This window comes from Malus domestica, chromosome 05 (genome assembly GCF_042453785.1).
Source record: "Malus domestica chromosome 05, GDT2T_hap1".
Lineage (NCBI taxonomy): Eukaryota > Viridiplantae > Streptophyta > Magnoliopsida > Rosales > Rosaceae > Malus > Malus domestica.
In genome coordinates, this window is record NC_091665.1 from 14020845 (window position 1) to 14033655 (window position 12811).

Genomic DNA, 12811 nt, shown 5'->3' on the forward strand with positions numbered 1-12811 from the left:
GAGAAGATTATTGAGGTATTCATGGATGATTTTAGTGTCTTTGGCGATTCGTTTGATGGTTGCTTGGAAAATCTCACATTAATCTTAAAACGATGCATGGAAACTAACCTTGTTTTAAATTGGGAAAAGTGTCACTTTATGGTAAAACAAGGCATAGTTTTAGGGCATATTGTTTCTGCAAGGGGAATTGAGGTTGATAAATCGAAAATAGATCTTGTACGCTACTTACCCTCTCCGACTTCGGTTAGAGAGGTTCGTTCGTTTTTGGGACATGCAGGATTTTATAGGCGATTCATCAAGGACTTTTCAAAGATTTCCACACCCCTATGCCGACTTCTCCAAAAGGATGTGACCTTCCAATTCAGTTCATACTAATGTTTTCCCTTCAAATGTGCCTTTTCCTAGTAGGTTCATGCAAACGAAGAAAGAAGAGGCCGAAAAGGATATCCTTGAAACCTTTAGGAAAGTTCAAGTTAACATACCTTTGTTAGATGCAATCAAGCAAGTTCCAAGGTATGCTAAGTTCTTGAAAGAGTTGTGTACCACTAGGAAGAGGATGTCGACTAAGGAAGTGGTAAAGGTAGGTGAGAATGTGTCCGCCATCTTGCAACGCAAACTACCTCCCAAATGCAAAGATCCAGGTAGCTTTACCATTCCTTGTGTCATTGGGAATACTAGATTTGAATCTGCCATGCTTGATTTAGGTGCTTCTATAAATGTTATGCCATATTCCATTTATGCATCTATGAACTTAGGAGCGTTGAAAAATGATGGGGTAATAATACAATTGGCCGATAGATCTAACGCCTATCCAAAGGGAGTTTTGGAAGATGTTCTTGTGCAGGTTAATCATTTAGTTTTCCCGGCGGATTTCTATGTCCTTGAAATGGATGAATCGGACCATGCTCCTTCGCTGCCCATTCTACTTGGAAGGCCATTCATGAAGACGGCCCGGACAAAGATTGACGTGTATAGTGGAACTTTGTCCATGGAATTCGATGGGGAAGTTGTTAATTTTAATCTTTCTGATTCCATTAAATACCCTAGTGAGGACCATTCATGTTTCTCTATTGATATAATTGACTCTTTGGCGCAGGGATATCTCGACGATTTGAATGATGATGCGCTTGAAAAAGTCATTACACGAGGCATGGAAATTACAACCAAGGGGGCAGATTGCATGCATGCCCACGGCATACATGAGTCATCTTATGCCGTGCCCCCTAGTGAGGAATTACTTGAAGTTGTGGTTGCCCTTGAGTTCTCACCTAAGCTTGATGGTAAGTATACTACCCGTGAGTCCATTCCCATTTCGACTAACAAATTGCTTCCATCCATAATTCAGGCACCTATCCTTGAACTCAAGCCTTTGCCAAGCCATTTGAAGTACATTTTCTTGGGAGAAAATGAAACACTACCTGCTATTATTTCCTCCTCCCTCACGGCACAAGAGGAGGAAAAGTTGCTTCGAGTTTTGAAGGAGTTCAAATCTGCCCTAGGTTGGACATTGGCCGATATTAAAGGTATAAGCCCTATGACTTGTATGCATCACATATTTCTTGAGGAGGGGGCCAAACCAACTAGAGAGGCTCAACGCCGTCTTAACCCTCCTATGATGGAAGTAGTGAAAAAGGAGATCATAAAGCTTCTAGATTGTGGGGTTATCTATCCAATCTCGGATAGTAAGTGGGTTTCGCCCGTTCAATGCGTGCCAAAGAAATCCGGAGTGACGGTGGTAGCTAATGCCGAGAATGAGCTTGTCCCTCAACGTATTCAAACCGGTTGGAGGGTGTGCATTGACTATAGGAAGCTAAACACCACCACGAGGAAGGACCACTTCCCATTGCTGTTCATTGACCAAATGCTTGAGAGGTTAGCGGGTTATGCTTTTTATTGTTTTCTTGATGGTTATTCTGGTTATAATCAAATTGTCATTTCACCCGAGGACCAAGAAAAAACCACTTTTACATGCCCGTTTGGTACCTTTGCATATCGTCGCATGCCTTTTGGTTTATGTAATGCGCCTGCTACATTTCAAAGATGCATGATGAGTATATTTTCTGATTATGTAGAGAAAATAATTGAAGTGTTTATGGATGATTTTAGTGTATTTGGTGATTCGTTTGATAGTTGCTTGCATAATCTAAGTTTGATCCTAAAACGTTGTGTTGAAACTAACCTTGTACTTAATTGGGAAAAGTGTCATTTTATGGTTAAACAAGGTATCGTTTTAGGTCATATAATCTCTGAAAAGGGTATTGAGGTTGATAAGTCGAAAATAGATCTTGTACGTCACTTACCCTCTCCGACTTCGGTTAGAGAGGTTCGTTCGTTTCTTGGCCATGCAGGATTTTATCGTAGGTTTATCAAAGATTTCTCGAAGATAGCACAACCTCTTTGCCGACTCCTACAAAAAGAAGTGGCGTTTGCATTCACCAAGGAGTGCACGGCATCATTCAACCAACTCAAGGAGTTGTTGACCACGGCACCCATCATTGTTCCACCGGATTGGAGTCTACCTTTCGAGCTCATGTGTGATGCGTCCGACTATGCTTTAGGAGCTGTTTTAGGACAAAGAAAGGACAAGAGGCCGCATGTCATTTACTACGCCTCCCGGACGTTGAACGATGCACAATTGAACTACTCCACTACGGAAAAAGAACTTCTTGCCGTTGTCTTTGCTTTAGATAAATTTCGATCATATCTAATTGGAACTAAAGTAATTGTTTTCACTGATCATGCAGCTCTGAAGTACTTGCTCACCAAAAAGGAGGCCAAGCCACGGCTAATTCGATGGATATTGCTACTTCAAGAGTTCGACATAGAGATTCGGGACAAGAAGGGAAGTGAAAATGTGGTGGCTGACCACCTAAGCCGAATGGTGCATAATGAGGATTCTTTGCCGATTTTGGAGACATTCCCCGATGAACAATTGCTGTCCATTAAGGTTAGTGCGCCTTGGTATGCCGATATTGTTAATTTTTTAGTGTCAAAACGTATTCCAAGTGAGTTCACTAGGCACCAACGTGATAAACTTAGGCATGATGCACGGTTTTATGTGTGGGATGATCCGTACTTATGGAAATTTTGCCCTGATCAGATTGTACGTCGTTGTGTGCACGATTCTGAATGTCATTCAATTTTGAGTTTTTGTCACACATATGCATGTGGAGGGCACTTTGGCATACAACGCACAGCCCTTAAGGTGTTACAATGTGGATTTTATTGGCCTAGTATTTTCAAAGATGCTAAAACTTTTTGCTTAACATGTGATAAATGCCAACGAATGGGTGGTATTAGTGCTAAGGACCAAATGCCGCAGGTTTCTATCCTAAATGTTGAAATTTTTGATGTTTGGGGTATTGATTTTATGGGTCCTTTTCCTTCTTCGTATGGTTTTACATATATTTTGCTTGCGGTTGATTATGTGTCGAAGTGGGTGGAAGCAAAAGCCACCCGAACTAATGATTCTAAAGTGGTTGCAGATTTTATTAGAACTTGATGTGAAAATTAACTTGACACACAAATTAAACCCTATTTGTGACAATTGTAGTAATGATGTAAGTAGGGATCGTTCTAACCGGGGATTAACTAGGGGTACTAATCTAATACAAATCTACTTAGAAACACAAAAACTAAACTTAAAGACTCTAATTAGACTACTAAGATTCAAAACAGATTTGAAACACTCAAATCTGCCCAAAACTGATTAAAACAAGTTAATTGACTCAAACAGCAACTAAGACAAGATTTGGACGAATTTGACAAAACTTATGACTCAAAATACTTAAAAACACCAAAGAGGACAGATTATGAAGACTCAAACTTAACAAAATATGGGGGAATTGTGTTTGGACGAATTTGAACTAAATGCACAGATTGTAAATTAAAACAGATTGTAAACTAAATGTGATGAATCAATGGGTGATGGAATGGCTGAGGGGTTCTTCTCCACACATGAAATTTATGCAACGTAATCGATTTCCAGTTATCAATTCAATAAGTTATGAACCTCGACACTCCAAGTTAATTAGGTCCGCTTAAATTAACTTTCAGATTTCCCTAGAATCATTGAATTGGATGAATATGCATCGCAAACAAATTATTCCTAACAAGTTCTCTATATGAACAGCAGGATAAAGATACAAGTTAGAATCATTAAGTTCTTTGGAAATCATAAGCATCGACAAGGCAATTGTAACTATGAAAAGCATGATACTCCTGCCATGAATCTACTTAACACGATCGTGACTAGCGATCTTCACTACTTGCGAATATAAATTCATAACGATTAGGTGTATCAAACTTATATTCTAGCACCAAATTCCAGCATGCAAATCAAGCGTGCACTCTCTATCAACATACAAGAATAAGTTTTGAATTAAACGGTTAAGCAAATTGTATTCACGACTTATGCAACGATAACTGGAAGTAATCAACTTATTTCACATAAATAAACATGGTTTCGAATACACCCTTAGCCAAAACGAATTTAGCCAATCATACTCAATGAAAAACAAAGATTACAAGAAGTAGACATTGAAATATAAGATAGAATACACCTAAAATTGTTCAACAACTCAGATTGAAGAGCCAAACAATTTTCATGAACTGTCTCCTTCTCTTCTCCTTGCGGCAGATTGGGTGAGGATGATTTCTGGGGGGTTTGTGTGATGTAGAATGGATTATGGATGGTGTAGGGGCACGGCAAGGCTTGGGGGTAGTGTATGGGTGTTGTGTGGAAGGTGTGGAGATGAAGAATGGTGGTGGAAATCGGTAGAGATGGAGGAGGAATGGTTTCTGAGGTTGTGGATGGGTTTTGACGAATTTGGGAGAGTGTGTGGCTGAATGGACCTTTTTGTGGCTGCAACAAGGAGGTTTATTTAAAGGAAAACAGAAATTAAAACCCTAGGTTCATTAGGAAATCAGAAATTAAGTCTAAGGATTCTAGAATTAGGAAATAAAATCAGAAACTTAAAGGAAATAGCAAGGGAAATTCGGCTAGGGTTTAAAACACAAAAGGAAAGTGTTTTAAAGCCTAGAATCAGGAAATAAGATCAGAAACTTAAAGAAAATAGCAAGGGAAATTCGGCTAGGGTTTAAAAGGTGCAAGAAATGTGTATTTGATGTCCTAGAATGCTTAGGAAGTCTTCATAGTTGCTGGAACTTTTAGGGACATTTAGGAAAAATCAAACCAAAGTAGGAAACTTTGGCTTAACTTTCCTATTTCAAGTAGGAATCCTTGTTCTTCTAGGAATCCTCATGTGATTAGGAATCCATCTTCAATTAGGAATCCTCATGTGATTAGGAATCCATCTTCAATTAGGAATCCTTCGTTGATTAGGAATCCTTCTTCATGTAAGCACTTTCCTACTTCAACTAGGAAACCTTGTTCAAGTAAGAATCATCATCTTCAAGTCCTCAAATTCGTCCAAACCTTGGCTCCAATTATGTGATAATCATTCCAAGCCCAATTTTGCTCCAAAAAGCTCCAAAATGCATCTTCTTGCATCCTTTGGCCTTAAAACCTGAAAACACATAAAACTAGCTTAAAAGACTACTTTAACTAAGAAAACACCATGGAAATGCATAAGAACTAGCTAACTAAGGCGCATAAATATGCTCCTATCAAATTCCCCCACACTTAGCTTTTGCTAGTCCTCGAGCAAAACAAAGAAATAAAACAAAACAAAACAACTAAAACACAACCTAAACCTTCCAACAATTGTCTTAGGGATTTCCAATGCACATGACATGTTAAAAATTGTTATCCCCATAGATTTTAGCCATCTTTACACATGAGCACATACTTAATCATAGTCACCACTTACTAGTTCACAATTAACCAATTAAAACGATGTTTTGAATGTAGTAACATGCCTTAGAGAATTCGCTCAATTCCTTACAAGATATGCACTCAATTTTCACTCAGATTTTCTAACTACACACCCTATACTAGTTATATGTGAGAGGATTGATGTAGATATGAAAACGAATGCTCACATATATTTATCACAAAGAACGCAATTTCTAGAGTTAAGAAGCATGTTTAGATATGATCTCATGGATGGAATGCTACTACTTAGATGCGAGAACCAGTGACACCATATGCTCATACCAATTTCAAACTCCACATATTGAAACGCACAACACTCAAGATTGAAGTTAAGGGTTGTAACGGGGCTAGGGGTGATTGGCTAACAACGAAAGGTAAGGAAAACAAACGTTCTTAAAGCATAATAAGCAAAGTAATGAAATCTAGACTTAGAATCACTTATGATTGCAGAAACTCACTTAGACACACAAGGGGAAGATTCATACAACTCTTAGGGCCATATTCAACGTTTTGGACCCTTTCTTCAACTACCATAAACATGTGAACTTATTTTCACTTATTTCATACTCTTTTTTTTTTCTTTCTTTCTTTTTCCACGAAATTTTTTTTTCTTTTTTTTTTTTTTTCTTTTTATTTTCACTCATGCCTTATTTCTTTTCTTGGCATATCAACACACACATACAAATTCCCCCACACTTGTTTTCTGCCATACATTAATCAAAAGCGATTCAATTTGAATCATGCTTTACTATGCTTCAAGAACAAGGGTATGGATGGTCCTAAACTAGGCTAGGTGAGGGTAATGTGGGTTAACAAAGAAAAGGCTAAACAAGGCTCAACGGGGTTAACTTAAACATATAATGAAGTAGGGTACACGGCTTTTGGCTAAGGTGGTGGTCACTACACAACTTCATCTTGAATATGTGTTATGCAAATCAATAACATGCTTTGAATGAAATGGGCATGAGTTCTAGCATTTGGAACTAAATGATGAAACGCCTTCTAAATAGTAACCAAGCAAGGAATAATGAGATCATGCAACGACTTAGAAAACAAAGAATGCACAGAATTTAACTCTCCAAATAAACGTTTAGGCTCAAGTCTCACAAGGTTGTAGCGTTAGTTTGAGTTCCTTCCTTCAAGCATGTTACAAAAACTGATTTTTTTCTTTTATGATTGCATGTGAATTCATAAGTTATAACCACAACCAAGCATAAACAAAGAGTAAATCAAACTTTCATCCATGTTAATCACTCTCTTTAACAGCCATGTAGTTACAAACCGAATCCTCATCATTGTGTTGGAAGGTACCCTAAGACACAAACAAACACACAAAAACAACTCTTTTTGGGTGTTTTAAAATAAAATTTTCAAATTTTTATGTGATTTTCGGATTTTTGCATCAAAACACACCAAAACTGCTCAAAAACACTTAAAAACAGCAAGGAACAAGTCTCCAAGTTAAGGGTGATAAAATCCCACGAATTTGCATCTAAAACACTTAGTTACCCCCCCCACACTTAAATCAAACATTGTCCTCAATGTTTCAAGCATAAAAGCATACCAAACAAAAGGAAACACACAAACAGCAAGTAAATAACAAAACTGGGCAGATTAGAAACAAGCAACAAAGTGAAGGGTTTTAGGAACACAAATCTGGAATTGGAGTGATTCCTAGGACTTCCTTTGTTGAATTGCATGGGTTGCCTCCCAAGTAGCGCTTTCTTTAACGTCGTACAGCCGGACGATGCTCCATTGAAGGTTTATGGCACCCCACGGCATGGAGGGGTGCAACTACAATCTGTACGACGAACCACTTCATGCTTTGGGTCCTTGAATGGAGTGGGATAATGATCCTTTCTTATTGTCGTGTTTTGCTTTTCTACATCAACACGAATTCTCCCACGACGTTGAATTCGATTAGGTACCTGCACCACATGAGGTAACAACCTATTAGTTGAAATGGGAATCGAATTTGGAATAGGTGGCTTACCTTTGTACGGCAAAGAAGTGGTAGCACAATGGACGGATACACAAGGGTTACTCATGGCTACTTGTGGTGCTTCCAAGGTTGTAGCCGTGCACTCCTTGTGCTCTACTCCAAGTTCCTTCTCGGTGGTAGTTCGAAAAACATCCTTCTTGATCTTTGCTGAACATTCTGTCCCTATGTGTTTAATTATATTAATGGCACAACAAGAACGAACATCATTAGTATTCTAAATCGATTCAGGAATCTTAAAGTTAATCATATCACCACCAAAGGCCATAGTTACTGCTCCCTTGGCCACGTCAATCTTGGTTTGAGCCGTTTTCATGAATGGTCGTCCAAGTAAGAGTGGTGATGGTGGATAGTGGGTTGAGTCCTCCATATCAAGCACATAGAAATTTGCAGGAAAAATCAAATGGTCTACCTGCACCAAAACATCTTCCAACACTCCCTTGGGATATGCATTAGATCGATCGGCTAATTGAATAATAACGCCATCATTTTTAAGCTTTCCTAGATTCATAGATGCATAAACAGAATATGGCATGACATTTATAGATGCACCTAAGTCTAACATAGCATGATCAAACCTCGTATTGCCAATAACACAAGGGATAGTGAAACTACCTGGATCTTTGCATTTAGGTGGTAACTTTCTTTGCAACAATGCAGATACATTCTCACTTACGTGTACCACCTCCTTCTCCCGAATCCGTTTCCTTGTTGTACAAAGCTTCTTCAAAAACTTGGCGTACTTCGGGATTTGCTTGATTGCATCCAAGAGAGGTATGTTAACTTGAACTTTCCGGAAGGTATCCAAAATGTCTTTTTCGCTCTCTTCCGTCTTTGATTGTGCAAATCTGCGAGGGAAAGGAACATTGGGCAGATTAGTGTTTGAATTCACAACATTTGGAACAACATTACCTGAGGTGGACGGATGGGAGGGCTTAGGTCGCTGCGGCATAGGTGGTACCACCCTTGCCGTGGGGTGTGATGGCTCCTCCTCCTTGTTTTGGGCAGATTCATGTGCTTTGCTTCCTACTTCTTTTCCACTTCTTAGGGTGATAGCTTTTGCAGATTCGAACCCACCCTTAGGATTGACTACCGTAGTGCTTGGTAACTTACCATTCTCACGAATTTGCCCCAAAAATTCTGCCATTTGGCCCATGACAGGAGCATATTTATGCGACTTAATTGGCTTGTTCTCGTGCATTTATGTTATGTTTCGTTAGCTATTTTAGTGTTTAAAGTTACTTTTGTGTGTTTTCAGATTCCAAAGCCGAAGTGTGCAAAATGATGTAATTTGGAGCCTTTTGGAGCAAAAGGAATGGATGAATTGAAGACTTGAGGAAATTAGGATTCCTAATCAACGAAGGATTCCTAATTGAAGAAGGATTCCTAATCGAAGAAGGATTCCTAATCGACGAAGGATTCCTACTCCAAGAAGGATTCCTAATGGAAGATGGATTCTTAATCACATGAGGATTCCTAGAAGAACAAGGATTCCTACTCCAACAAGGATTCCTACTTGAAATAGGAAAGTTAAGCCAAAGTTTCCTACTTTGGTTTGATTTTTCCTAAATATCCCTAAAAGTTCCAGCAATTATGAAGACTTCCTAAGCATTCTAGGACATCAAATACACATCTCTTGCACCTTTTGAACCCTTGCCGCACCCCCCTTGGTATTTCCTCTTCCTTGCCGTGCAAGGGAGAGGATTATTTCCTAATTCTAAGCTTTAAAACACTTTCCTTTTGTGTTTTAAACCCTAGCCGAATTTCCCTTGCCTAATTTTCTTTAATTCCTGATTTGATTTCCTATTTTTAGAAGCCTTTGACTTAAATTTCTGTTTACCTAATTAGCCTAGGGTTTTTAATTTCCTAATCCCTTTAAATAAACATGTTTGTGCAGCCACAAACATCCCCATTCATCCAGAAACTCACCATTCACGCCAGAAACTGAACTCCATCTTCAACAGCCCCATTCTACCACCATTCACCCAAATTTCTGCCACAAAACCACCCTAGCCGCACCACCCATCAACCCTAAACACTTCCATACGTCTTCCATCCATTCTACATCATTCAATTACCCAAGAAACCACCAACATCCAATCTGCCGCAAGCAAGGAAAGGGGACAGATTCACTCAATTGTTTGGCTCTTCATTCTGAGTTGTTGAACAATTTTAGGTGTATTCTATCTTATATTTCAATGTCTAATTCATGTAATCTTTGTTTTGCTTTGAGTATGATTGGCTAAATTCGTTTTGGCTAAGGGTGTATTCAAAACCATGATTATATATGTGAAATAAGTTGATTACTTTCAGTTATCGTTGCATAAGTCGTGAATACAATTTGCTTAACCGTTTGATTTAGAACTTATTCTTGTATGTTGATTGAGAGTGCACGCTTAATTTGCATGCTTGAATTTGGTGCTAGGATATAAGTTTGTTTCACCTAATCGTTATGAATTTATATTCGCAAGTAGTGAAGGTCGCTAGTCACGATCGTGTTAAGTAGATTCCTGGCAAGAGTATCATGCTTTTCATAGTTACAAATGCCTTGTCGATGCTTATGATTTCCAAAGAACGTAATGATTCTAACTTGTGTCTTTATCATGCTGTTCATATAGAGAACTTGTTAGGAATAATTTGTTTGCGATGCATATTCATCCAATTCAATGATTCTAGGGAAATCTGAAGGTTAATTTAAGCAGACCTAATTAACTTGGAGTGTCGAGGTTCACAACTTATTGAATTGATAACTGGAAATTGATTTACGTTGCATATATTTCATGTGTGGAGAAGAACCCCTTAGCTCTTCCATCATTCATTAATTCATCACAATTTTGTCTACTGTTCTCTTTACAATCTGCCATTTAATTTAAATTCGTCCAAAATCAACCCCACTTTATTTCTTTGAGTTATATTAGTTAGAACTTGTCTTAGATTATGTTTTTAAGTGTTTTAGGTCATTAGAAAACCAAAATTCGTCCAAGTTTGCATTAGAGTCCCAAAACTGCCTAGAAAGTGTTTTAAGGCAGTTTTGAGTGTTTTTGGTGCTGTTTTGAGTCTTTTGATTTGTTTTAGTGTTTTAGAGTTTAGTTTTGCATTCTTTGAGTCTAGTTGAGTGTTTTAAACCTAGTTTTACATATTTGAGTCAGTTTAGAGTGTTTTAGCAATCCCTCCTAATCCCCGGTGTAAGAACGATCCCTACTTATCCATACTACAATTGTCAACAAGAGGGTTTAATTTGTGTGTTTAGTTATTTTACGCAACAAATTTTGGCGCCGTTGCCGGGGATTAGCAATTTTGCTAATCCCTCGTTGTTTCTTTTTATTTTTATTTTCGTTTGTTTTCTATCTTAGTTACTGATTTTGTTTTGCTTTGTTTTATTTACTTTTGATATTTGATATAGTTTTGTTTCTTTGATTTTAGGTACTAGAGAAGTAGGACATGGATTTTGGTAGCATTGAAGCTCAATTGGCAAATCTTACTTCTCAATTGTCGCAGTATGCCGAAAGGACCACAATGCAAAGTGTCCCTACATTTGGTGCGTCTTATGGGCAAGGATATCAAGCCAATCAATGTCCACAAAGAGATTGGAGTGATCATTCAACTTCTATGTGGTGGGAATCTCAACAAGCTCAACACGAAGGATATTGGCAGCCATATGAGGAGTTCTATTCAAGACCTATGCACTATGGTCAATCAAACTCAGGTTCGTCAATAGATTATAATCAAATTCTTAACGAATTAAATTCTTTGGTGCAGGGCTCACAAAATCAAGCCAAGGAGGCTCAACAAGATGCATATTGGCAGCCATATGAGGAGTTTTACACCACGCCTTTGCAGCCACCACCACCTCCCCCACAACAAATCCAATCGAATTCAAGTATGCCCATGAGTTATGATGAAATTCTTGATGTACTAACCTCTTTGACGCAGGGCTCACAACAAGAAGAATGCTCGCAGCCATCTGAGGAGTTCTATCAGTGGCCATATGTACCACCACAATCTTCCCAAACAAATTCAGGTACGTCAATGGATAATGACCAAATTGTTCAATTACTCACCTCTTTGACACATGAAGGAGAAAATCAAGCCAACAAGATGGATGAATTAGAGAAGCACGTTGGGCAGATTGTGGAGTTCATGGCACAAATTCAAGAACAAAGTGAATTCTCCAACGCAAACATTGTAAGTTCAATGGAAGATTTTGAAATTACTAAAGCCATCACTTTGGGAAGTGCCATGGAGGTCGGCGCTGAACCAAGGGCGTCCAAACAAAGCCAAGAGGAGGACGAACATCTACTAATTGAGGAGGAGGAAGAAGACACACCCACGGCAAGGGTAGAACAACCCTTGCCGCAGCCTCCTAGAGTCCCTATGCCGTCCAACTCAGGTAAGTTGGTTACAAATTCAATTCTTTCTTTCCCCATTCCACCAAATGTCCCTTTTCCTCGTAGGTTTTTTATTCCCAAGGAAGAAGAGAGTGAAAAAGACATCGTGGAAGCCCTTCCCAAGGTGCAAAGTGATATCCCAATTCTTGGTACACCAAAACAAGTTCCAGATTGTGTTGAAATCCCTGAAGAGAATTGTACACCAAGAAGAAGGATTCAAGAGAAGAAAGTGGCTGGGGAGTAACTAGAATTCATCAAAGAGCATGTACTTGAGACAACCATCCCCAAAGAAGTTGAATTTGATGACACGGGACAAATCACAACCATCGTAGTAAATCTGGCCAAATTCAAAGTCCCTAAAACTTTCAAAGAAGTGGTGTTTGTCATTAAGTTCTTGTCGGACAAAGCAAGTAAGTCACCTTCTCCAATTTCCATTACGTTTTATACTTACATGTTGTTAATAATTCAGGAACCCACTCTCGAATTTAAACCATTGCCGGATCACTTCAAGTATCACCTTCCGTTCAAGGATCAATTCCATGCTATGGGACCTATGGGAGCTTAAAGAGAAGTATCGTCCGGCTGCAA

General features: G+C 38.7%; 1 protein-coding gene across 1 annotated transcript; it reads left to right on the plus strand.

Annotated features, from left to right (window-relative positions):
• Positions 1–496: 496 nt before the first annotated feature.
• LOC139196075 (uncharacterized) lies at positions 497–12467 on the plus strand. Its single transcript, XM_070821738.1, has 3 exons — positions 497–3168; positions 11334–11541; positions 11595–12467. The coding sequence occupies exons 1-3, from the start codon at positions 557–559 to the stop codon at positions 12465–12467; spliced, it is 3693 nt and encodes a 1230-aa protein (XP_070677839.1). The 5' UTR covers positions 497–556.
• The last annotated feature ends 344 nt before the right edge of the window (positions 12468–12811 follow it).

What these genes read in the sequence shown, in the direction of transcription:
- LOC139196075 (XM_070821738.1), top strand. Translation starts at nt 557, where the DNA reads ATGTCGACTAAGGAAGTGGTAAAGGTAGGTGAGAATGTGTCCGCCATC. An exon ending in TTTTGTCACACATATGCATG is followed by an intron (nt 3,169 to 11,333) that starts TGGAGGGCACTT and finishes CAATTGTCGCAG; the next exon opens with TATGCCGAAAGGACCACAAT. An exon ending in CTATGGTCAATCAAACTCAG is followed by an intron (nt 11,542 to 11,594) that starts GTTCGTCAATAG and finishes TCTTTGGTGCAG; the next exon opens with GGCTCACAAAATCAAGCCAA.